At 44.3% G+C, this 27,850-nt stretch overlaps 1 protein-coding gene across 1 annotated transcript in view; it reads left to right on the top strand.

Moving 5' to 3' along the window:
- The window catches only part of LOC124722678 (nose resistant to fluoxetine protein 6-like), a 292,300-nt gene that overhangs the window by 58,548 nt on the left and 205,902 nt on the right, over positions 1-27,850 (top strand). Inside the window, exon 3 of the mRNA XM_047247821.1 lies at positions 27,178-27,336. Within this exon, the coding sequence (XP_047103777.1) occupies positions 27,178-27,336 (159 nt within the window). The remainder of the gene's footprint in view (positions 1-27,177; positions 27,337-27,850) is intronic.

Raw genomic sequence — 27,850 nt, 5'->3', positions numbered from 1 at the left:
ACCTTAACAGTGTTCAAAAGTCATAATATATATCAGTTCATGACATCCAGTCTTACAAATTTACTGTCTCTGATGGACACACGTCCAGATCATCCGCTCTCAAAACTCCGCCATCTCTCTCCCCACATCCACCACTGCTGGCTGTCTCCATCAGAGACAGTAAATTTGTAAGACTGGATGTCATGGACTGATATATATCATGACTTTTTTAGTTAGGTGATGTAGTCTTCAGCATCCTTCTGTAGCATCGCATTTCAAAAGCTTTTATTTTTTTCTTCTCTAAAATGTTTATCGCCCATGTTTCACTTCCATACATAGCTACACTCCACACAAATACTTTCAGAAAAGACTTCCTAACACCGAAATCTGTGCTCGGTGTTAACAAATTCCTTATCTCCTTAAACACATTTTTTGTCATTGCCAGTCTACATTTTATATCCTCTCTACTTCGGCCATCACCATTTATTTTGCTACCCAAATAACAAAGCTCATCCACTAATTTAAGTGTCTCGTTTTCTAATTTAATTCCCTTAGTGTCACCTGATGTAATTCAACTACATTCCATTATCCTTGTTTTGCTTTTGTTTTTATCTTATGTGCTCTTTTCAAAACACTCTCCATTTTGTTCAACTGCTCTTCCAAGTCCTTTGCTGTCTCTGACAGAATTACAATGTCATCAGCAATCCTCAAAGTTTTTATTTCTTCTCCCTAAACTTTAATGCCTATTCCAAATTTTTCTTTCCATTCCTTTACGGCTTGCACTATGTACAAACTGAATCCCTGTGTGAGTTCTAGGGGACTGATGACCACAGCAGTTAAGTCCCATAGTGCTCAGAGCCATTTGAACCTGTCTGACTCCTTCCTCAGTCATTGCTTCCTTTTGTGCCCTCGACTCTTATAACTGCCGTCTGGTCTGTACAAGTTGTAAATAGCCTTGCGCCCCCTGCTACTGTCGGAATTTCAAAGAGTGTATTCCAGTCAATATTGTCAAAAGCTTTCTCTAAGTCTACAAATGCTATAAACGTAGATTTGGCTTTCATTAACCTATTATCTAAGAGAATTCGTAAGGACAGTACTACTTCGCGTGTCCCTACATTTCTCCGGAATCCAAACTGATCTTCACTGGAAGGGTTTATGAAGTTATTTCGATGATTGAAATGTCGGGTCAAATTTACAAAGAACTTGGCAGTATGAGCCACTTATTAGAATGACGTTGCAACGCCGTTGACACCCCTTTGGTGGGATCTGCCGACCTTCAAGCCGACAAGCTGAATTGATGTCAACGTTTCTGACAAGAGCTTCTGTAACTTGTTCAACAAGCCGAACTGGCGGGAAGGGCGGGGGGGCCTTGAGGTACCCTTTGCCATTTTACTCACGCACATGTTAATGTTACACTCCCTCGTGATCACGCCACAGGAGGGCGAAAAACAGGATGATTTAGGAAGCGTAAGTACCCTTTGCTGCTTCGGATTACGTTCAAAGTTCGACGAATGGTTCTGAACTATCCTTATTGGTTCCAACCTGTACACAAGGGCAAAAATTTCTGTAGCACTGAACTCCAATAATGTGCCAACACGTTCAATTGGGATGCAGCCCCACAGTGTCATTAGAGAAGGGTTGAAGTTCAAAAAAATCAAATGTGTGTGAAGTCTTATGGGACTTAACTGCTAAGGTCATCAGTCGCTAAGCTTACACACTACTTAACCTAAATTATCCTAAGGACAAACACACACACCCATGACCGAGGGAGGACTCGAACCTCCGTCGGGACCAGCCGCACAGTCCGTGACTGCAGCGCCTGAGACCGCTCGCCTAATCCCGCGCGGCAAGGTTGAAGCGTCAGATTGTCTCAGCAGTGTTAGAGGTTGTTGAGAACATCTTCCTATTGCTCATCGCTCTGCGAACTGTCGTTTTCGACTGCGAAATGTGTGGGTATAAACGCCGCAGGAAAACGGGCGATTACATTGACGCCCTTCGTGCCACCCTTTGACGCCTTTTCGTGTCGTGTCGATTGTGAGTGGGATTGTATCTGGAATGTCTTCCCCGGCGCCGGCCGGGGCGACCGAGCGGTTCTAGGCGCTACAGTCTGGAACCGCGCGCCCGCTACGGTCGCAGGTTCGAATCCTGTCTCGGGTATGGATGTGTGTGGTGTCCTTAGGTTAGTTAGGTTTAAGTAGTGAAAGTTTATCGTCTAACATCATTGCCTAGGGACGCCAGAAGAAAGTTCATGTCGTCAAGCCCTGAATGAAAAATTGCGCAACGGATAACTGGGGAGTGGAGCTTGAGAGCGCTACCTAGAGAGCGTGCCCTTTCTGTACGATACTAGGCAAGGGGCTGGAGGGCTCACACGATGATGTGTGGGTCCCTGCATTCTATAGCTTCTATTTTAAATAAATTCCTTTAACCTGGCTTCTTTGTGATTTTTAAGGTATGTTAACGATTGATGACAATTGATTACGTATTTATTTTAAATATTATCACTCGACTTTACAGCGATTGAAGCAATTGTTCCAGTTTACAGATATTACAATTTTACAACTTATAGCTCGGGTATATTATATACCAATCTGCACACACTTTTCTACGGGCAAGACGGAATTGCGTTGGCCAAATGTATACCACCAAAGCCTCCCAATATTTTACATAGGACATCCACTACATGAGGAGGACAACAGGCAAACTGGGGACCAGATACATTAACACAGGGGGTCAAATTTCCGAAATTAAACGAGAACATTCATTTCCTTACACAATCCGAAGCTGGAAATAAAAGAATAAGTACAAATATTCAAATACCTCTCTTCCATGCTTGAACATTGAGACAGACGCACTGAGGGCACGTCTGCTCACTTACCCATCTTCTGTAACACTCCCAGAATCTGGCGGGCACCCGGAGGTCCTCCTGGGCCCCGGTGGAGGGTGTGGTCGAACCACTTGGCCGTGACCAACCTCTCCACCCCAGATCTTGTGACACTGGAAAGTCTTTGACTTTTACCCGCCTGTGCTGTCTCTCCTGATCCCCTACCCAGGAGTAAGGTTGGCACTACTATACTACAGAACTACTTCCCAACAAAGATTTGGCCACGCTTGACGGAAAGGTGTGAGGAGGATTAGGAAAGTTCATGTGCAGATTCACATTCACGTACAAGAAATGCATAATACACGACACATATAAATACGTATTATGAAGCCTGACACATTTCTTTCCACCCGTCCACATGGGTTCTGTTGCACCCGCGGCCGGCCGCGTCGTGTAATAAAATTGGCTGCGGAGCCGCCTCTGTTTCTATTTCCCGGTGCGAGCGAGCAGCGAAACCTGCTGCTTATAGAGCGGAAACTACTGTACCGTTACAGTTGTTCTAAGTTCTAGGGGACTGATGACCTCAGACGTTAAGTCCCATAGTGCTCAGAGCCATTTTTGTCTTCCCCGGCCCCCCTAAGAAAACCGCGTGATATCAACGCTGGGTGTCCCTGCTTTGACCTCTAAGGCAGAGACGTCGAAAGAAAGGGTGAGATGTGGGTAAGGGGGGCAGTCACGACCTTCTGATCGTGTGGCACGACCGCGGTGGCGATGGGAAAGCTTTTGGTGAAATTTGTTGCCAAAGTCACATCATTAATCCACGTTACAGTTCAGATGAACATTTGAGCTATGGCCTTTTTTTTCCATGTGTTGGAAAAGCTTTCTGTTTGAAGCGTCACCGAGCCCGAGGGTGACATCGCAGGGCGCCAAGCAATTCCACTATTACAGAGGAACGCTGTAGGCATCTTTGAGCCACATTTCAAACTTATGCGTCGCAGTGGGAGGCAATTACGGGGTTTCGAAAAAGTGAACCTTTAATTTTATTTCACAGTGCGTTTCCTGGGCTAGTTTTATTTTCGCCACCCTGTAGCAGCAGAAAGAGATCATAAACGCATATAATTGAGTCGCTTAGATGCAAAACTGTCCATGTCCACTTTAAAAAAAAATTGAGTTGGCAACTCTGTATTGTAGAACATGACATTTTACACATGCTTGAAGTCCTATTTATGCTCAAAGCTCTCCATGTCCTATGGAAAACAGCTCACGAAAAGTGTGGTTAGATTCAAAACTGTCCATGTCCATCAGTAAGTTGGGTGCAAAACTTATCTTTCCCCTTTTGACAAATCGCATTGAAGGCTGGGGTCATGTGACTTTAATGCAAGATGGCTACCATAAGCATGTAAACATTGTACATGTGTGGTCTTTTACAGCTGTTTATTCTGAAAGTTATACACATTCTCAGAATGCTATGCTATAAAAGTCGAAGGGGAGCCTAATTATAATTCTGAAATCAACCTACCAGTGTCCGTATGCAAACGTGGGAAACACTTGGGACACATAAACTCGAGCTGCATTACGAACACGGTTGTTCCTGTTAATGAAAAGAAACTAGAGGCTGTTTCAAAACTCCTCGAGAAACACTATGGTGAGTTCTGGAGGGAACGTGAACCCCTGTCGTGGTACATGACATTACTGGGTTCCAGCGGGTTAGGGGCATCAGTTGAATCAGAATGCTTAGCACGAGAAGATGAAGACATTGTGCCAGATATGATGTATTAAGTGGATTGCAGTTTGTCAGTTGTTACACCATGTACCGTCAGAAATATTAAAAGGAATTAAAACTGAATACACAGTTTTATGTTCACCCCATATCCTCTCCTCATGTACAACTAGTCAGGTTCAAAACTGCCCATGTCCATTTCAGTAACATGCAAAAGTGGCCATCTGCAAAGTCAGATGCAAAACTGTCCAAGTCCATTTTTATTTTGCTTATATCTTACATGCATCAAGTTCCTGATTTTTTTTCAATAGCCCAAATGGTTTTGTACTAATCCATACTTATGTATACAACATACAGTGTAGGGCAGTTTGTATTTACCCAGTGAAAACAGTTTTTCCACTTTTTCTCAAAACCGGTTATGGAGGACATGGACAGTTTTGCATCTAGGCGACTCAATTGTACGGCTGTCATTTTCAGAATGGTTAGCAATTTGTGGTAACATAGGGCGGAATAGATGGAAAAGATGAGAACTGGTACCTTCCCGTGGCCGTAACAGGTCGATGGCCCCGCTTCTAAGGTGTATCGTCTCGTTTGTCGAGGCGGATCAGTAAAAGAATGTGGGAAAGAAGCGCCCGGAGACCACTTATCGAACTATTTGAAGAACTAACTTAGGAAAACTTAGAACAAAACGCGAATCATCACAGCGTAGTGTTTACATGGAGATTTCCAGACGAAGGAGTTGCAGGTTGGTCGCGTTTCTCGTGTGCACTGTTTGGGGACATTCGAAGCAAAGTTGTTGTTAAATGCTACAACGATACTCCAACTTATTACTTGCCTTCTACCACCTACGAACATTTCAGGAGTCAGCACTTAGAAAATCAAAATGAAAGAACTCTCGCCTTAGATCACGAATAGTAAGATAATGACGTAATGGCGAGTTCAGTGAGCCCTAAGTGTTAAAGGTTGTCCTGCTCAGAATCTCGATTTGGACCCGACTGAATAATTTTGGTTGCTTCGGATCGCTAACATTTGACCAGATCGCAAAAACGCGTGTCGTCTCAGCTAGTGTCCATAAACTTAAGTCTCCCGTTTCTGAAGAAAACTTTCTACAGCTAATCAGCCTGCCGCTGTGACCGAGCGATTCTAGGCGCTTCAGTCCGGAACCGCGCTGCTGTTACGGTCGCAGGTTCGAATCCTGTCTCGGGCGTGGATGTGTGTGTGATGTCCTTAGGTTAGTTAGGTTTAAGTAGTTGTAAGTCTAGGGGCTGATGACTTCAGATGTTAAGCCCCATAGTGCTCAGAGCCATTTGAACCACTTTTTTACCTAATCACATGTGTGTTTTAAAAGTAGATACTGAAAAAAAAGATGGTATACTTATCGTTGATTAGGCGCCACAGCGCCAGATGTACCTTCGATAGTAATTTTAGGTATATGTAGGATACTTTTCTTCAGAGAACTTAGACAGCAACCGAAAAAAACAAACAAATCATGTCCTTTACTTAGCTTTCCCCATCATTTTACATTTATTTTCCGTTTTAGACGAGGAGTGGTGGGAACCTCAACCTGCTACACGGAAGCAGAAGTAATATTTGTGCTGAAATCACGAGTCACGTGTCAAGTGTAGTATGTGTCAGTCTACGCCTGCTGTTATTCATTCAACTGGGTCGTTACGCAGTTGCATTGGATTAGCGCCAGTTGTCTCGTCTGGCAACATTCCACGGTCGTAACGATGTCCGAAGTCTGGCAATGAAACCACCAGTGCATATATGCGTCAGTGGCATTTTAAAATTAAAAACTGACTTTATGAGCACCCAGATGCTGTCCATTTGCTGACTTCGTAGTAGGGAAGCTGCTAAATTACTGTTTTGCACGGGTGTTTGAGGCTGCAGAAGACTCAAAAATATGAAACGTAGATGTGTCATTTGCTCTTCTGGTATTTTCCCAGAAGTCCAGAATATCCTCGCGGATATTTTACAAATTGAAATGACACAGTGGTAAGACACTGGATTTGCATTCGGGAGATCGCCGTTTCGAATTCCCGTTCAATCATTCAGATTTGAGTTTTTCGTGATTTCCTTGAATCGCTGAAGGAATATGCCGAGATGGTTCATTTCAAAAGGATACTGCCGATTTCCTTTCCTATTCAGGGCATGTGCTGCGTCCGTGATAACGTCGTCTTAGACGGGGTGCTAAATATAATCTTCCTTCCTTCCTTACGAATTTTTTGTCATTCTAGCGGGTGTACAGTACCATTCTGTATGCACATGTGTAAGTTCCAAGATTACAATGACGAGCATACAGGCTGATTTACATATCTCGTGATATGAAACAAATTTTCCCTGGTATCAATACGGAACATCATTTAACTTGGCAAGGTCCAAATAGAAGACCTGCTCCCGTCTTTCTGCATATTTAATATACGACAAATCAAATCGGTACTCGTATAGTATGGATGGAAGAAATGAATGTCATAGACTATAGAGTTATGTTTATACAATAATTGATGAATTTACAAATAAAATAAACAATGTTGGTGAAGTCCTGTTGCGATAAAAAGCCAAGTGTTCTCGGACAACACTTGGCCAGTCCAGCTAAGTGTGACTAAAAGAAGGACAGTTTATAATCACATATCTCTTATGACTACTCCAAACACGCTGTGGATAGCCATCGAATATAATCCGTGACACTGAGACGTAAGCAGTTACTCTATAACTGTAGACCAAGATGGTGGTGGTGGTGGTTAGTGTTTAACGTCCCGTCGACAACGAGGTCATTAGAGACGGAGCGCAAGTTCGGGTTAGGGAGGGATTGGGAAGGAAATCGGCCGTGCCCTTTCAAAGGAACCATCCCGGCATTTGCCTGAAACGATTTAGGGAAATCACGGAAAACCTAGTAGACCAAGACTTCTAGTCTTATCGAGCAGTTTCCGTTATTGGTGTGCATGTCAGGATGTGGCTGAGGTGGAAGTGGGGTCTAAAAAAGAACAAGTGTTAATTTTTCAACTCCAGTCGGCAAACTGCCTCCCGTTTATTGAGAAAACATTTACTGATTGACCTAGCCGGGGTACATTATGTGAGTTTAGCGACCCTAAGGCGCAAACAGATAGAGCCGGGGCTCGAAAAGTGCACGGAAGGGCGATCCACACGCCTCGTCCGCGCAGCTTGGCGCCGTGAGCGCTCACACGTGATCTCCTGGACCTTTCTGATTGGCTGCTGTAGGAGCTCTGCCAAGGCAAGCGACGCTTCCCTAAGCGTCACCCCGTCAGCAGAAAGGTTGTTTGTTCGTCGAGCACGTGAACAAGCCGTGGGATAGCGGCACATACTGGAAAAATCTGATGTGTCGCCAACCCAGGGCTCGTGCACGGCTTTGTGAAGATCCATTGCCATCCATAGCTCACGCATTTAAAAAAATAATCCCTTTTCTTTTATTAAAAATAAAGGACTCCCGTACTCAATCTGTCGACATCTGTACATTGGATCAACATCTACATATATAGCCTGAACCCGAACTCCAGAGACAAAATTTCGGAGGTTGTTCAGGGTTATTTTATGAGTATTTTGGTACAAGGGCCAAGGCGTTGCCGGAATGGTAACACCGGTTCCCGGCAGATCACTGTAGGTAAGCGCTGTTGGGTAACACTCGGATGGATCACCGTCTGGGTCTGCTGAAGCTGTTGGCAAGTGGGGTGCGCTCAGCCCTTGTGAGGCCAATTGAGGAGCTACTTGATTGAGAAGTAGTGGCATCGGTCACGAAAACTGACGACGGCCGGGAGAGCGGTGTGCTGACCACATGCCACACCGTGTCCGCATACGGTGACGCTTAAGAACTGAGGACGACACGGCGACCGGTCTATTCGGACGATGTTTTCCTTTTTTTTATTTTGGTATAAAAGATCCGTGGTCTCCGGTATCTCTTTGCAGAGTAGCTGCATTTCGTTTGATTTCTTACCCACATTTATCCTGATATCTGTATTGCACTGAAAATATATGCACAACAAAGCAAAGGTCAACAGCATGTTTTGTTTGTTTGCTTTTGGAAATAAACTTGTTCCATTCAAACAATGGCTCTGAGCACTATGGGACTTAACTTCTTAGGTCATCAGTCCCCTAGAACTTAGAAATACTTAAATCTAACTAACCTAAGGACATCACACACATCCATGCCCGAGGCAGGATTCGAACCTGCGACCGTAGCGGTCGCGCGGTTCCAGACTGTAGTGCCTAGAACCGCTCGGCCACACCGGCCGGCTGTTCCATTCACTCACGGTGCTTGCTGTTGACAAATGTAACGTCCACTTTCCTCTAAGACCTCAAGCTCGCGTTCAGCGCTGCTCGGTTCTGTATCGGATTTGTTTTTCCGGCAGCGTTAGTTGTACTTTGATGACGATACTCAGCGGTATGGATAGGATATTTGTAAAGCGCAGGCTGTATGCACGTACTGTATGGGTTTACTGAATGTAATGGTGTGGCATGAAGATCCTATGCTAAGCTGTTCCCACAGTGGCGGCAACCACACCACAGTACATTTGCTTTACTCTGCATTTGGTGGTGTATATTTTGGTGACCGCAAACTACAGGCTTAGCCACCGGATACCATGCAAAATTATGTGACAGTATTTCAGAACAACCTCCGTTACTTTATCGTTGGATTTCGTCACTTGCATATTTCGCAAAGTCACTGTACTTTAGTTGGCATATCTTACTCTTAGGATTCCAATTGGCGGTCTATGCGGAGGACAACCTCAACGTCATACGATCTGTCGATCTGGCATACGGAAATATGCTAGGTCACCTGTTTTCCTTATACAATCCAGGCAAATTTGCTTGTACAATGCTACTGTTGATTTCTTTCGCAATCGCTAAATATCTAACGAAGTAATCCGCCTCTATATCCCATGAGGGACAGAAATTTCGTAATAATCGAAAAGTATTTTCTTAGTACGCCTTATTAAATTTATTTATGTGTAGCAGCGGCAAAGTTCATGTTTCTAATTATGTGTAGGAACTACATATCAGGTGAAATGAACTTAACCGGAATGGGTGATTGACATAGTCAGTAGGTCGCCCGCGCCTGATAGGCGGTCATCGCCTTCCCTGACTGCAAGGCAACGACCTTCCGGCAGGGAGGCCTAATGGCCTGTTTGGAAATACGAGTATAACTGCATTACGTTGCGCAATGCCTGCGACTGACACTCATAACTTACCCTTGAACTAGGTCGGAAAAAGCAACCTCGACGACAAGCTTCACGCCAAGAACAGCAGTCAACAGCCGGTGAATTGTGCGCTTTTTACTTGATTCAGTACGGAAGTGCTTCTACGGAGATGACTGTTGAAAAGCGGGTAGAAGTGTTACCCAACTACGTGGAGTAGCAAGACCTCAACGCATGCTAACTAGAACACTGAGGAGTTTGACTACTGCACTTGACCCCGAGACACTGTATTACTACCGAGATAGTGAGACAGCACTCGACTAAGAGGTAACAGGTTAGACTCTTGATGCCTGCAAAAACTTGCAGCTTTAGATTTTGAGCCAAGGGGGTACACAGCTGCCAGTTTGCAGTGGATGATCACTAGTTATCCTACTTGGTGAAGTAAAGCACTTATTTCGAGCATTCTGTATTTTGTGTACCTTTCTATGTGTTACCACCTTTTCATTCCACCGTACTTTCCTCCACTTTATTTCCCTCGCAAGTCAACTCTGCTTCTAGGTCTACATATTGCACTGAGAAGAGAGAAGCTTTTATTTTGCCGCAGGTAAAGGATCAATACATACGCGAAGCTTGACAAGAATTACTACATAAACAGAGGGGGTGGACAAAAACATGGAAACACCAAGAAGACAACACGCTACCATGCGTAATACCGTGTAGGAAACCAGTTTTTTTTTCCGGAACAGCATCCAGTCGTCTCGGAATGGATAAATAAAGGAGCTGTGTGGTTTTCAAGGAAGTCTTATGCCATTCTTCCTGCGAAATAGTGGCAGGTTCAGGCAACAATGATGGATGATGATGATGTTTGGTTTGTGGGGCGCTCAACTGCGCCGTCATCAGCGCCCGTACAAAGTCCCAGTCTTTTCACAGCCCAATTTTACCACTGTCACGAATAAAATGTAAATGTCGTGTCACTAGGGCCTCCTGTCGGGGGGAGACCGTTCACCGGGTGCAAGTCTTTCGATTTGACGCCACTTCGGCGACTTGCGCGTCGGTGCGATGAAATGATGATGATTAGGACAACACAACACCCACTCCCTGAGAGCGGAGAAAATCTCCGACCCAGCCGGAAGTCGAACCCGGGCCCTTAGGATTGACATTCTCTCGCGCTGACTACTGTTTTTTTTTTTTTAATCTCATTTTGTTCGTTTTCGTTCGTTGTATCTGCTACGGGCGGACGTCGTAAGACATGCGTTTTAAGTTCGTCGTTGATCCGTTAACTCATTTTTTTTTATTATTACAGAGGGCAGCTAACCCTCTGACCGAACACGCTGAGCTACCGTGTCGGCATCACTCAGCTACCGGGGACGGACTGCTGTCACGAATGATGATGATGAGCCCGCATCTCGTGGTCGTGCGGTAGCGTCCTCGCTTCCCACGCCCGGGTTCTCGGGATCGATTCCCGGCGGGGTCAGGGATTTTCTCTGCCTCGTGATGGCTGGGTGTTGTGTGATGTCCTTAGGTTAGTTAGGTTTAAGTAGTTCTAAGTTCTAGGGGACTGATGACCATAGATGTTAAGTCCCATAGTGCTCAGAGCCATTTGAACCATTTTTGATGATGATGAAATAAAGAGGACAACACAAATACCAAGTCCCCGGGCAGAGAAAATCCTCACCCCGGTCGGGAATCGAACGCGGGACCCCTTGATCCAGAGGCACCAAGGCTAAGCACTAGAACACGAGCTGCGGGCCAACGATGATGGAGATGGACAGCGATCACACACTCTTGTCTCCAAAAGAGGTCACAAAGTCTCAATCTATTGAGATATGGCAACCATGGTGGGCAGGGAAGATGCGGCAATTCATCCTCGTGCTCACCAAACCCCTCCTGGACGATGCGCGCTGTGTCAATAGGGGCCCTGTCGTCTCGGAACACAGCATTACCAAAAAATGGTTCAAATGGCTCTGAGCACTATGCGACTTAACTTCTGAGGTCATCAGTCGCCTAGAACATAGAACTAATTAAACCTAACTAACCTAAGGACATAACACACATCCATGCCCGAGACAGGATTCGAACCTGCGACCGTAGCGGTAGCTCGGCTCCAGACTGTAGCGCCTAGAACCGCACGGCCACTCCGACCGGCACACAGCATTACCACTAGGGAACAAACATCGTACAATGGTATGGACATGATGAGTCAAAATGGTCACATGCTCCTAGGCAGTAATACGACCTTGTGGAGTGACCTGGGGCCATGGAATACTCCGGCATGACTGCTCAAATCATCACCGAACCGCCTCCATGTTTCACTCTTTGGACGTAAACCTAACACTCATCTGACCAATGATATTCTTCTATTGTTCCATAGCCCACGATTTATAGCTTATGCACCCCCTTTTCCTGTTACGGCCATTTGCATCGCTAATGAATGGTTCTGAAATTCCGACTCGCCGTGCAATTCCCAGCTGACGGAGCTCCCCTCGTGCTGTTTTGGTGCTGACAGGGATCGCGAGTACGACATTTAGTTCTGTAGTGACTTTTGCAGCTGTCGCCCTCTTGCTTTTGGTCACAATCCTCTTCAGTGACCGCCCACCACTATAACTCAGCACACAGTTTCGTCCACGTTGTGACTTAGCAGATGACGTTTTTTCCGCTTGCCCTATACGCGGTATAAATCATGGATACGGCGCCTCTTGAAACACCAAACACTGCATCTACTTTGTTAGCGGAAGAACCCGCCACACGAGCACCAACAATTTACTCACGTTCGAATTACTGAGTTCCAACATAATGCAATCACAACAACACAGAACATTGTTCTGACCATCACTGACACTTGCAGCGTACTGAAAACACTGGACAGGTGCCGTCCACACTTGACTAACTTCTGTATTTACGTTCACGAATGAATTTCTCGCAGTGTTTCCATGTTCCAATGGTTCAAATGACTCTAAGCACTATGGGACTTAACATCTGAGGTCATTAGTCCCCTAGACTTAGAACTACTTAAACCTAACTAACCTAAGGAAAAAATGGTTCAGATGGCTCTGAGCACTATGGGACTTAACATCTGCGGTCGTCAGTCCCCTAGAAATTAGAACTACTTAAACCTAACTAACCTAAGGACATCACACACATCCATGCCCGAGGCAGGATTCGAACCTGCGACCGTAGCGGTCGCGCATTTGCAAACTGAAGCGCCTAGAACCGCTCGGCCACAGCAGCCGGCTGTTTCCATGTATTTGATCACCACACTACCAGTATATCTATGTACGACATGTTATCACGCTTACATACTATATTGGAATATAGGAGGACTAAGAATATTCGTACACTCTGTCCTGAAGCTGTATTCTTGGACTCCTCTGAACAGTTTTCCGTGAGATATTAGACATCTTACTTGAAGAATCAGTCATTTTAGATTTTATAATTTACCTGTTGCTCTCTCTCTCTCTCTCTCTCTCTCTCTCTCTTTCCGATCTGACAAGCATGTGACGATTCTTGCTTGTCTTCTTTGTAAACTTTGTAAATATCCTCTGTTAGCTGAAACTGGTACCGATCTCACAGACCTGAGCAGTATTCGAGTACGGGTTGTACAAGTGTTTAATACGTAGTCTCCATCGTATATCAACTACAGTTTCTGAGTAGTCTACGAAAAAAATAACGTTTTCCATATGATTTACCTAATATTGAAATTACGTGATAGTGCCGTACGATCCCCCATGCGTTGTTACTCGCATGTATTTACATGCCCTGTCATAAACGCAGAGGTTATCCGTGACGATGAAATAAACGTTCAAGAAAGACTATGGGTTATCAGTAACTGTTTTCATTTGGTCGGGGACTTTTCCGGACCGAGGTTCTTAATTTTGTTTTGCTTATTCTCCATCATCTTTGCAAGTTTGTTCCATCATCACAGAAGCATGCTGTGGGAACGGAATATATTCATAATTTTCTGGAGGGGCTGTGTCAGATCCTCTCCCGGCCATCTTGATTTAAGTTCTCCCTAGATTACTTGGGCTGTATACTAGAATGGTTCCTTTGAAAAGAACACGAGCTTGCGTTCCATCTCCAATAACCTCGTCTGCGACGGGGGTACACTCTAATCTTCCTTCTTTTTCCTAATACTGCCTCAAACAGTTTCTTACCACCCGCAGCGTAGGTGAATCAAATCAAATCTCCGGATGACTACTTGGATCTAAGACCAGCTGAACCTCCCTGTCATGGAACTACGGTTCCGGTCGACACGTATACCACATAGCCCAAATGAAGGCGGAAGTACACTTCCCTATGTTCCTTGCATAATTAGAAAATCAACATACAACGTGTGAACCAAACTCGCGCAATTGAACGCCACAACGCTATTCCTTGTATGCTGACAGTACAAAAATATCTGCTATAAAATTTCGATCCGCCCATATTTTCCGTAGGAAACAGTTGTCAAAGAAAGGCATTTTGGCAACTATGTAATTACATGTTAGACAAGTTTCTTCAATCGAGTCGCTGTCGCTATGCTGCCTAATTACTACAGTAGCTGAGTTATGCGTTACATTGCTCGATTTAGGGTACAAGCGTACGTTTTCAAAAATTTCCTAATTTTAGACTGACGATATGGTATCTGCCTTTTAATCGTTACACAGCAGCTGCACCAGGCCTTATACATCAGACATGCAATTATTTAGTACCAACACAGAAACGATAGCAGAATCTTTTCATTATTCCACTTTCAACTTTTAAGCGAAGATTTCAGAGAAATATGATCCAGCATGTCATTATATGTTTGGTGCGGCAGGAACTCCAAAGACTACATATGTTTCGTGAAAGACGTATCGTCACCGAAAATTTGGTTAAAATGTTACAAAAAAAATGGCTATGAGCACTATGGGACTTAACATCTGAAGTCATCAGTCCCCTAGAACTTAGAACTACTTAAACCTAACTAACCTAAGGACATCACACACACATCCATGCCCGAGGCAGGATTCGAACCTGCGACCGTAGCGGTCGCGCGGTTCCAGACTGTAGCGCCTAGAACCGCTCGGCCACACCGGCCGGCTTAAAATGTTACAGCTGACCGCTCTTACTGAAAGTAGTAAGTACGTTAAATATCTCCATATTGATAGGTTTTGTAATTGTTTCTGTGTTATGACAGATAATTTATTTTTAACTGATTGTACTTCTTCATGAAAATCTCGGAAATACCTCATCAGTAACTGTTATGTTTAACATAAACAAAAAAATTTTTTGTAGGATACATGCTGTTTAATAAACAGTATATACACTGAGGTGATAAAAGTCATGGGCTACCGATATGCAGACATACAGATGAGGGTAGTATCGCGTACACAAGTTATCAAAGGGCAGAGTATTGGCCGAGCTGTCATTTGTACTCAGATGATTCACGACAGCACGACGGGAATTTGAACGCGGAATGGTAGTTGGAGCTCGACGCATGAGACATTCCATTTCGGGAATCATTAGCGAATTCAGTGCCAATAATACCAAATCTCAGGCATTACCTCTCACCACGGACAACACAGTGGCCGACGGTCTCTTCTTAACGACCGAGAGCAGCGGCGTTTGCTTAAAGTTGTCAGTGCTAACAGACAAGCAACACTGCGTGAAATAACCGCAGGGCGTACCGTAGGACGTACAACTAACGTACCTGTTAGGACAGTGCGGCGAAATCTGGCGTTAATGGGCCATGGCAGCAGGCAACCTAAGCGAATGCCTTTGGTAACAGCACGTCATCGCCTGCAGCGCCTCTCCTGGGCCTGTGACCATATCGGTAGGATCCTAGATGACTGGAAAACCGTGGCCTGGTCAGGTGAGTTCGGATTTCAGTTGGTAAGGCTGGTGGTAGGGTTCGCGTGTGGAGCAGACCCCACGAAGCCATGGACCCAAGTTTTCAACAAGGCGTTGCACTAGCTGGTGGTGGCTCCATAATGGTGTAGGCTGTGTTTACATGGATCGGGCTGTGTCCTTTGATCCAGCTGAACCTAACATGGAAAGGAATGTTTATGTTCGCCTACCTGGAGTCCATTCGCAGCCTTTCATGGTCTCCATGTTCACAAAGAACGGTGACATGTCACCGAGGCACAGTTGTTCGTGATTCGTCTGAAGAACATTGAGGACAGTTCGAGCGAATGATCTGGCGACCCAAATTGCCCGACATGAATCCCGTTGGACACTTATTGGACATAAACGAGAGGTCAGTTAGTGGTCAAAATCCTGCACCAGCAACACTTTCGCAGTTATGGACTGGTATAGAGGCAGTATGGCTCAATATTTATGCAACGGACTTCCAACGAATTGTTGAGTCCATGCCACTTCGAGTTGCTTCACTACACCACGCAAAAGGAGGTCCGACGCGATATTAGGAGGTATTCCGTGAGTTTTGTCACTTCAGTGTACTAAAGTGTTCTCCTCTGTACCTGAGTGTCGGTGTAGATGGCTGCCGTGCGGAGGACCCAGGTTCAGTTCCCTGTCCTGCCACGGATTTTCCTTGGTGGGAGGTCTGATAAGTGATGCACTCAGCCTCGTGATGCCAACAGAAGAGCTACTTGAATGAGAAGCAGCTGTCCCACGGTCTGACAAGATGGCAAAGCGGCCGGTAGAGCGGTGTGATGACGACATTTGCGTTACACCGAAAGGCAGAGGATGACACGGCGGCCGATTGACATGGAGTACGTTGTATGCGTATTCCGCTGATCAAAATTAGAAAATAAAAAATGCACTTAGACCTGGGATGGATCTCGTTGACTCCCATATTTTAACGAGGAACTATACCCACTACCGTAACTGGGCATAATGGCTGTATTTATTGAATGAAAATTCTTGTCGGACATGAAGTTACTGCGTCGCGAAACTGCCTCTCTGTGACGTCCATTTTCTATCGAAAATATGTACCGAACGAAATTTTGTTAGAGACACGTTCGTATTGTTAGGTGCAAGGAATCGCGTCGTGGCGCCCGAGTGCGCTAATTTTGTATCACCTTGTATGACGTAGTTTTCCGCGATGGGCTTCAGGTATAGAATCCTACCCGAGACTCAGCCAAGTTGGATCAAATGTAGAATGAATACTATCGTCATCATGGTCAGGAGCACAACTGACTGTAATGTTAATGATAGTTATCGAAAGCTCGGCTACCACACCAGATTTGACATGGCTTTTCCGTTGGGAAGTTTCTCTCTCACCTGCAAATATACTCCACAAGACATTGGCTGCTGTACTGTGTTGATGTCGCCTGCTCCCATAATGGTTTACACAGTACTTTTGTAAAGGTATCTGGTCAGTAGTACGAATATGATAGAGGCACAGTTCTTTATCTTCGCTAACTGCATCGCAATACTTGCTACGTAGTTGCTGTAGATATTGGAGTCACCATGTTGGAGGGAAAGAGCAGTCTCTTCACTAGACGCCCAAATAAATAGCGCCACAATCAAGTGCTGAGAGTTTCTTACGGTCAAGGGGTGTTGATGTGACAGGTGGGATACCTTCAGGCACAAAGCTTTGCGAAATAGGCGGCGGTCACGCTGCGCTAGTGGTGACGCAGCGACTAACAGCAACCCACACTCTAGGCTCACGGCGAAAGTGTTCCGCATGTGGTAGCGGCTGGTCGGCTTGAGACTCCGTTGCCCAACCCAAGTGCTTGTGCGCTATGTGTGTGAAGTGGCACATACATCTCCGCTCGTGCTTTCGGTCTTTCCCCAGAGGTTCTATCAAATAAAAAAAATTTATTTTACCCTCGAGTGAAAAGCACACAAACTGGATATTTTACAGTGTTAATACTGTAGAACATCCACATTTCTGTGCTTTCCAATAACAAATATGAAGGTTATTTAATAAACACAATCGTGCTCACGTAAAAGCTGTTGTTTTTAATTTGTGGAGGACCTGTTTCCATCCACTACAGAGATAATCATCAGATCTACATTCCTTGGTGGCAGTAGGAGTTCCTGACGTACAGCAGACCCGTAAGTGCTGGCCTTGAGAACACTGCTGAAAGCCGTGTTTTTAGCACCAGCATGGACGAGTCTGCTCTACACCAGGAATTACTACTGCCATCAAGGAATGTAGATCTGATGATCATCTCTGTAGTTGGTCGAAACCAGTCATCCACAAATAAAAAGTGACAACTTGTACACGACCGCCGGCCGCTGTGGCTAAGCGGTTCTAGGCGCTTCAGTCCGGAACCGCGCGCCTGCTACGGTCGGAGGTTCGAATCCTGTCTCGGACATGGATGTGTGTGATGTCCTTAGGTTAGTTAGGTTTAAGTAGTTCTAAGTCCAAGAGAATGACGACCTCAGATGTTAAGTCCCATAGTGCTCAGAGCCATTTGAACCATTTGTATACGACCACGACTGTGTTTATTAAACAATTATAATATAATACTATTAGGCTGCAGTTTCCTCGAACAGTGTTCCAAAAAATTTTAAATATGAAGGTGCCCTGCCAAGCAATGACGGAAGAATAAATTAATGCCTTTGATATCCGTGATTCTCGCGAGACTAAGCGCCTTTGTCAGCTTGACGAGAGTGGCCGACCTAATGACCTCTACAGCCTCCGCAGTTCTTATTTACAGCTTACAAAGGGGTGTAACTGGGAAGACATGCACCATCTTCTATCCCTTCTGATAGGGCTGCACAGAGCAAGAAGGGTGAACTCCTCATCCTTCATGTAGCGCTGCAAACAAGACGAAGGTGATCTGTGTTGCACTCTTTGTATCAAGGCGCTTTTGCGCAGGTGAACGGTCAGTGCACTGGCTATCAAGAGGATTGCCCGGGTTCAATTACAGTATTGGTTCAAATGGCTCTGAGCACTATGGGACTTAACATCTGAGGTCATCAGTCCCCTAGAACTTAGAACTACTTAAACTTAACTAACCTAAGGACATCATACACATCCATGCCCGAGGAAGGATTCGAACCTCCGACCGCAGCGGTCGCGCGATTCCAGACTGAAGCGCCTAGAAGTGCTCGGCCACACCGGCCGGCCAATTCCGGTATTGCCAGGGAGTTTTCTTTGCTGGGAGGGATTGTCACAGGGTGCAATTGAGGAACTACTTGAGAAGCAGTGGTTCCAATGCCTGAAAGTTGACAGCTGTCGGAAGAGCCGTATGCTAACCCCATGTCCCTCCATATCTCATCCAAATAACGGTATAAGGCAAAGGATACCACGGCAGTCGCTCAGCAACCTGTGACCTTCAGGACATTATTGCGAAATTATTTTATTACTTTACTCTTCATGGCCGGCCGGAGTGGCCGTGAGGTTCTAGGCGCTACAGTCTGAAGCCGAGCGACCGCTACGGTCGTAGGTTCGAATCCTGCCTCGGGCATGGATGTGTGTGATGTCCTTAGGTTAGTTAGGTTCAATTACTTCTAAGTTCTAGGCGACTGATGACCTCAGAAGTTAAGTCGCATAGTGCTCAGAGCCATTGTTTTTTTACTCTTCATACCGAATGCCTGCCAGGCTGAAATTAATATGCAGAGGAAAATAATGTTCAAGTGCATCACATAATTCAAGCTAAAACATTCCCCCACTGATGTATCATTGATGATATCTATGCTGGGCAACGCACTACTTCATTTCTTGTTTTCGTGAAAAAAGTTTGACATGCAATACAACACTGTAAACACGGCGCTCAAAAACGTCGCTACAGCTGATGGTGTATTAAAGCACTGTTAGGCCACGGATAGCGGCAAAGACAGGCTTGGTCTGAAGACTTCCGACTTCTTTTGATAGGAATTAGGAAATCAAGAGACAAAGAAAAAGTGCATCACTAACATACTACCTACAAAATGGAACATGGTAAGTTTGTCTCCAGTGCGATACGTGTGGTCAAGCTCGGATTCAAACTGAAACTTACCTTCCAACCCACGTACCATTCAAACTTGAAAGAGACCTATTAATACCCGCTAATTATTCGTAGTAGCATCATTAAAACATAGGGAAAACATACAGTGCTTCTCGTTTCGTACAAAAGAGACTGTACGGAGACGGATAGGTAAACGTCAAGAGCAATCACTGCGCATGTAAGAAGAAATATGCATGATGACTCTTACAATTTCCGCAGTCAGATATTATTCATTGCGCATGTAAGAAGAAATATGCATGATGACTCTTACAATTTCCGCAGTCAGATATTATTCATACAAACCCAGAAACCTACGTGAAATTACCTCGCTGCTCAACAGCTTCTATATATCCTCTCTTTTTCCTGTTTGATGGCGAAATTGCAGACAACGAAAGACCGTGTTTCTAAAATCAGACACTACTACAATATTGCCGCTCCACTGTTGCATAAGCTCTGAAAATTCATGACACGGATAGGTAATCCTGTAAAGTTTTTCAGTGACTGCACTGTGAGATTAGTCCCTTTATAGTTTACGTTTATCCAGAATCTCTAGCGAATGATCACAGATACGCGGAAGGAATCGATCTGCCAGGTGGAATATCTGAGGTGACGCGCCTTATTTTTTAACTTAAAATAACTTACGTCTCTTTCAAGGTATTTGTCAACTCTTCTCACCATGGTGAATATCGATCACTGGCTCTTGAAAAAGGGACAAACGCGTTTTTGTAGCTTCATTTATCACCGCGATATAGGCAAACCGGAATGAAATAAAGTCAGTGATACAATTCTCTTGTAGGTCCGACACGGAATTAGCAAGCAAACGTACAATGAATATGCGAACATTTTTTTCGTTCTCTCTGCAGAAATTATAGCTGTCGAGGCAAGTGATAAGGGATATTTGCATCTCTGTCGACGCAGTGTGAAGAATGAAGTAAACTTCGGGGCGGAGCTCAACAGCAGCACAAAACTCTCGATACTCAATGCACTTTTAATCTGAATTTTTTGTCAGATGTACACTGAATATGACACAATAGAGAACTGCTATTCTGGCGCAGAAAAAAACCATAATTGCATTAAATATCGGTGATTAATGAGTTTTGAAAATTGCGTTTGCGTATATTTCACGAGGCCCTGACCACTATTCGTCTAGGTGAAAATAAATCACTAATAACTTTAACTAGTCAAAAGTGGTCTGAGATGAAATACGAAATATGGGAAATATTGCCAGTTAAACTTAATGTAGCCACCAGTACGCCAGGATTGGTTAACTGCCAAGTCACGACAAGCTTCCTCAGTCTAAAATAAGAAATCCTGGCAGGCATATAAGTGAGCACTTGCAGCGCTATGCCGTAATTGCGGCATGATGCAGCGGCTTCGCAGTGTAAACATTGACGCGCGGGACGGTTTGTGATCAACGGCCAGCCGTCGGTGAGGTCGCCACGAGTCACATTCCGCTATAAAGGTTACGCAAGCTTCGTGGTTTCTTTTCCGCCAACCGGTCATTCGGGTTCCAGTCTGCAGACCGCATCTCCGTCTAGGCAGCATTCACCTTGATTCGACGCACGCACAGAACCGGAGTAACGCCCAGCCCGTCACGTGGGAAAACATAGGCGGCAACAGAGGGGGCTTTCTACCCGCTCTCTGTACCGACAGCGATGGCGACTCACTTTACCAGCGACCTTTCAAATTCAAGAACACCACTTGAACGCTAGTGTATCTATCAGACTGAGTAAAATCAAATTGACACTGAAACAAACTTTCCCTGCCGGCCAGTGTGGCCGAGCGGTTCTAGGCGCTTCAGTCTGGAACCGCGCGACCGCTACGGTCGCAGGTTCGAATCCTGCCTCGGGCATGGATGTGTGTGATGTCGTTAGGTTAGTTAGGTTTAAGTAGTTCTAAGTTCTAGGGGACTGATGACCTCAGATGTTAAGTCCCATAGTGCTCAGAGCCATTTGAACCAAACTTTCCCCCGGAAAGTAATGATACAAGAGGAACAGACTTTTTTTTTATTTGCTGAAACTTGTACCTTTTGGTCTATAGAGATATTAAAGTACGATCATCATTCTACAATGCCTAATGGCACTGGAGGCACCTTGGAAACAGGAGTACGATGTATAATGCTTGTTAAAAGAATGAAGTGCTCAGTGACGAGTATAAAATGGAAATAAACTAAAAAAGGACAGAAATATTCGTGTATTCCTGGAACCAGACGAATTAATCATTAAAATTCGAGCAAATAAAATAAAATAAACAAGATTATACAAAAATTTAGGAAGTAACAAAGCTAAAGACAGAAGAAGCAAGGTAGATACAATACAAACCCTCGTACTCTTACGGATTTATGGACAGCCCTGCAGGATTCATGGTGTCAATTCCCTCCAACGCTACTTCAGATATTAGTCGAGTCCATGCCACGTCGTGTTGCGGCATTTCTGCGTGCTCGCGGGGCCCCTGCACCATATTAGGCAGGCCTACCACTTACTTTGGCTCTTCAGTGTACTTTTACTGATGTTCATTACGTGTCACAAAATAGAATTTAACTTTATTAAGCAAACCAATTATTTATTTTACCTCCTTTGTACACCACTGAATATTTACGTGCAGTTTTTTTTAGCTTTGAATAGGTAATACGGATGACGTGATTTCATGCTTCTAATACATCTTGTTTAAGATCTAGAAGACGACCTATCAGAAAGTAACTGAACTGTGATGGCAGGTGTGTTTCAGTCCCACTCTCCAAATTATTCTTTTCTTGTGCTTTCCTGTAATGTATCAACGAGTTTCTCTCCCTCACTAACAGTCGTTTCAACAGCTGCAAGCAAATCCTACATGGTTTTGATTGCCTTTGAACATGCTAAAGCATCTCTAAACTCTATCTTCTAGAACCTAGGATCGATAATATGGCTAAAATGTTAGCATATTCAGCTGATAGAAAGAATTTTTCTTTATTTGTTCTATGATGTTACTCTACGTCTGTCTAATAGTCTGACTTGGTTCAATGCCAGATATGTTAATATTCAGCATACGAGTTATTGGTATTACTTTACTGCTTTCAGCTTAGTTTTCTATGCATATTTCATGAGTAACCACATTTATAGACCACAGAATACCACAAACGTCTGCCACATCTACAAAATCTCTGCGGCTGTTAGCATGGTTGGTGCAGTGCCATAGAGGAGGGGGGTGGGGAGCACAAGCTAGGATTAAGGAAGGATGGAGAAAGAAATTTCCGTGCCTTTTCAAAGGAAAGAGACCATGCCGACATTTTCCTGAAGTGATCTAGGGTAATCACGGAAAACCTAGACCGGGATGGCCGGACCCGGATTTGGGCCGTCCTCCTTCCGAATGCGAGTCCAGTGTGCATTACCTTGGCAATTAGTGATATTATTACTCACGGGAGGCAACTGCAAAAATCAGTCAGTCATTTGAAAGGCTGAATTCCATACAATGAACACTTCTTGAATTAATTTAAAGACTGATTCTTTTCTTAGCTCACCATTTGCTAATACACTTTTTTTAAACTACACTGCAAACCTTTTCACAGCACTACTCAGTTACGGCAGTTCTTCAATCGTTTCAATAGACTTTTTGTTAGCAAACTGAGCCTGTGGGCAAAACGCTTCTTCCATATTCTGTTTCTACACTTCTAACAATATTTTCTCTAATATCAGTCACTACTGCCAGTACTTTGCTGGCATTCATGCCCCATTCGTTACAAGTCTGTATTAATATGCTCAAAATATATTCACTCGTTTGTGATCCTGACAACTCTGTGACACCAACAGTAGCCGTTTCCATTTTATCGCCATCAAAATAATGAACAGTAATTCCCAGAACACATCAACACTGCACTGTGTCTCCAAACATCTGTCGTGTGTATTAAACTCTCCACTTCTGAATTTCATTTTTGAAGTTGTTCGAGCATTCTTTTCAGTGCATTTCTCGACGGTAGTTTTCACAACGGTGCAATGACTTTCAGCAGATTTAAAAACTTCATTTTCATCAATTTGAAAAGGTTGTGAATCTTTACACATCATGTACAAAATTGCTTTAGATAAGTGTACACCTTACGTCCCGGTTTCTGTATTATATACTGAGACATTTCGCAAACTTGAATTCAGTGTTGGTTGAACAGAGCTTTTAGATATTGAATCTCAAATGCTACTTCCATCTGTTTCACCGCCGCTGAAACTTTTGGCCCCCGCCTCCGACGACCACGTTTGGCAAGTCGCAAATGTATTGTATTGGTGTTGTCATGATAAATGTCCAGAAAAAGAATCGTTTAAATACCACAAAATTCATTGACAGTGGTAACAAGCAGCCTGGTTTTCTTGACAGCATCGAAGGTCGGTACTTTCAGGGTCTCGTGCCTCAATCGGTAAAAACGGAACTATTATAAGACCCCTTTGATGTCCGTCTGTCTGTCTTTCTGTCTGTCCGACTGTTTGAAACCCCTTCTCTCTGGAATGGGTAGATGTATCAAGCTGAAATTTATGTCACATACTAAGATCTATGGTTACTTGGCGGTATAATTAACGTTAGCTTCTAAGTCAATGCAATCAAAAGATCCGGCCATTTATGCCACATATTTCGATACTCGCAAACTCACTCATCAACAACTATATGTGTGTGCAATCTTATGGGACTTAACTGCTAAGGTCATCAGTTCCTAAGCTACACACTACTTAACCTAAATTATCCTAAGGACACACACACACACACACACACACACACACACACACACACACACACACACATACACACACCCATGCCAGAGCGAGGACTCGAACCTCCGCCGGGATCAGCCGCACAGTCCATGACTGCAGCGCCTGAGACCGCTCGGCTAATCACGCGCGGCTCAACAACTATAGGGTATTTCGTTTGGTCTAAAATGGTAAAATTTGGCACCAAGAAAGTTTTCACAGTACAGGCTAAAGGATATATACGAAAATGTTAATTTGTAATTATATGCCTGCCGGAGTGGCCGAGCGGTTTTAGGCGCTACAGTCTGGAACCGCGCGACCGCTGCAGTCGCAGGTTCGAATCCTGCCTCGGGCATGGATGTGTGTGATGTCCTTAGGTTAGTTAGGTTTAAGTAGTTCTAATTTCTAGGGAACTCGTGACTTCAGAAGTTAAGTCCCATAGTGCTCAGAGCCATTTGAACCTTTTTTTTTTGTAATTATATCACATGAAAAAAAGTTTTTTGTCATTTGTTATCCGACTATCTGTCTGTTGATACCTCTTTTCTTCTCGGGAACGGGTGACGCATCAAGTTAAAATTTATGTCAGGTATTGAGTTGTATAGTTCTTTGCAAGTGTAAAAATGGTAAGCTTCATAGTCAGTGCAATCAAAAGATACGGCCGATTTATTTTGCTACTCGCAAACTCACTCATTAAAACTTATAGGGTACTTCCCTTTGTCGAAGAATCATGAAATTTGGAAAGAAGGAAGGTTTCACAGTACTAGTAAAGGAAAAGCGTCAGAAAATTGTTGATTTGTAATTATATCACTCGACAAAAATATTTCTTTTGTAGTTTGTTAATCGACCTCAGATTTGAATTTAAAACATTCTCGAAAGTCTCGGAATACCTGAGGCCGATACCTTACCAGTATCAATGCCGATAACAGACAAAAATTGTCGAGATCCTCTATTCCCGGAATGGATGAACTGTCTATATACATGAAACTTTCTGGCAGATTAAAACTGTGTGCCGGACCGAGACTCGCCTTTGGCGAGCAAGTGCTCTGTCAACTTTATTTTGGTTGATCTCATTTTGTTCGTTGTTGTTCTTTCTGTTTGTTCGGGGCGGACGTCCCATGACGCTTGTTCAACTTCATCACTGATCCATTAACTCAGTTATTACAGGGGCAGCTAACCCTCTGACCAAACACGCCGAGCTACCGTGCCGGGGACTAAGTGAGCTGCCCAAGCACGACTCACGATCTGCCCTCACTGCTTCAATTCTGCCAGTACCTAGTCTCATGCAATATCCTTTCTTCCAGTGCTAGCTCTGCAAGGTTCGCAGAGTTTCTGTGAAGCTTGGAAACTAGGAGACGAGGTACTGGCAGAACTGAAGCTGTGAGGAGGGGTCGTGAGTCGTGTTTGGGTAGTCAGTTGGTGCCGGTACGGCAGCTTAGCGTGTTCGGTCAGATGGTCATCTGCACTCCGTAATAAAAAAAAAACAGACGATGAATAAAATGAGAGAAGAAAAATAAGGAAGTCCGTAGGGCACTCGCCCGCGAAAGGAAAAGGTCCCGAGTTCGAGTCTCCGTCCGGCACACAGTTTTCATCTGCCAGGAAGTTTCATAGCAGCGCAGACTCCGCTGCAGTGTGAAAATCTGTCTATATACATCGGAGTAGGTATTAAAATCCATGGAGAAGAAATAAAAACTTTGAGGCTCGCCGATGACATTGTAATTCTGTCAGAGACAGCAAAGGACATGGAAGAGCAGTTGAACGGAATGGACAGTGTCTTTAAAGGAGGATATAAGATGAACATCAACAAAAGCAAAACGAGGATAATGGAATGTAGTCGAATTAAATCAGGTGATGCTGAGGGAATTAGATTAGGAAATGAGACGCTTAAATTAGTAAAGGAGTTTTGCTATTGGGGGAGCCAAATAACTGATGATGGTCGAAGTAGAGCGGATATAAAATGTAGACTGGCAATGGCAAGGAAAGCGTTTCTGAAGAAGAGACATTTGTTAACATCGAGTATAGATTCAAGTGTCAGGAAGTCGTTTCTGAAAGTATTTGTATGGAGTGTGGCCATGTATGGAAGTAAAACGTGGACGATAAATAGTTTGGACAAGAAGAGAATAGAAGCTTTCGAAATGTGGTGCTACAGAAGAATGCTGCAGATTAGATGGGTAGATCACATAACTAATGATGAGGTATTGAATAGAATTGGGGAGAAGAGGAGTTTGTGGCACAACTTGACAAGAAGAAGGTTGGGGGGGTTGGGTTGTTTGGGGAAGGAGACCAGACAGCGAGGTCATCGGTCTCATCGGATTAGGGAATGATGGGGAAGAAAGTCGGCCGTGCCCTTTCAAAGGAACCATCCCGGCATTTGCCTGGAGCGATTTAGGGAAATCACGGAAAACCTAAATCAGGATGGCCGGACGCGGGATTGAACCGTCGTCCTCCCGAATGCGAGTCCAGTGTCTAACCACTGCGCCACCTCGCTCGGTAAAGAAGAAGGGACCGGTTGGTAGGGCATGTTCTGAGGCATCAAGGGATCACCAGTTCAGCATTGGAGGGCAGCGTGGAGGGTAAAAATCGTAGAGGGAGACCAAGAGATGAATACACGAAGCAGATTCAGAAGGATATAGGTTGCAGTAAGTACTGGGAGATGAAGAAGCTTGCACAGGATAGAGTAGCATGGAGAGCTGCATCAAACCAATCTCAGAACTGAAGACCACAACAACAACAATATACATAATTAAGTTTAAGTTTTTTTTTTTTTTTTTTTACAGCAATGTTACAATGTTTCAAAGAGTTCAGTATCGATATAGAAACATCGGTGTTTTAACTCCCAACACCGATATTTTGAAATCACGATTATTATCGAACATACATAATTGTAGTAGCAACTGAGGAAGAAAGACTAGACGTATTAAGAAGAGTGGTGTTGTGTGCGTTGCAGAGGAAGCGGGCGGCACGGACTACGCACTGGCGCAACAGCTGCTGGGGCTTGTGCCGCCGTTCGCCGTCACCTCCCCACGCAGCAACAACAGCCGCTGCCTTCAAGACTCCCGCCGATTCCTCGCAGCACTGCAGCGCCTCGAGCTATGGGCCGTCAGGGGTAAGCCAAAGCATAACGGACAATCTGGTGCACCAGCGAGCAAGCTGGAAAGAGAATCTGGTCACTGTACAGTCTGCAACATCCCCTTAGAAAAATTTTAAATGGCAGTGCTGGAAAATCTCTACGTTATCTGATTTTTAAACAGCTGAGCAAAACTGAACGTACTCAGACATTCACTAAACTGATACACAATATTTTTAGGGCAACGCAATCTCACTTTCAATAATCCCTACAAAAGAATGGCCCTGACTGACAATAACCCATACCTTTCATGAATCACTTACCTCACAAAAATCTTCGTTACTCAAACTACTGCAATACACAAAGCGCTACTACTGCCAACTAAATAAATGATTCTAACTACTGAAGGCACTAACTACTGATCGGCATAGTTAGCAAATGACAGATTTTGATAGAGAACAAACAATGTATTTACCTTAATAATATTCAAAAGTCATCATATATATATCAGTTCATGATATCCAGTATTACAAATTTACTCTCTCTGATGGAC

This window comes from Schistocerca piceifrons, chromosome X, assembly GCF_021461385.2.
Source record: "Schistocerca piceifrons isolate TAMUIC-IGC-003096 chromosome X, iqSchPice1.1, whole genome shotgun sequence".
NCBI lineage: Eukaryota > Metazoa > Arthropoda > Insecta > Orthoptera > Acrididae > Schistocerca > Schistocerca piceifrons.
The sequence above is the reverse complement of the archived record's forward strand: the minus strand, read 5'-3'. Positions and strand labels throughout refer to the sequence as shown.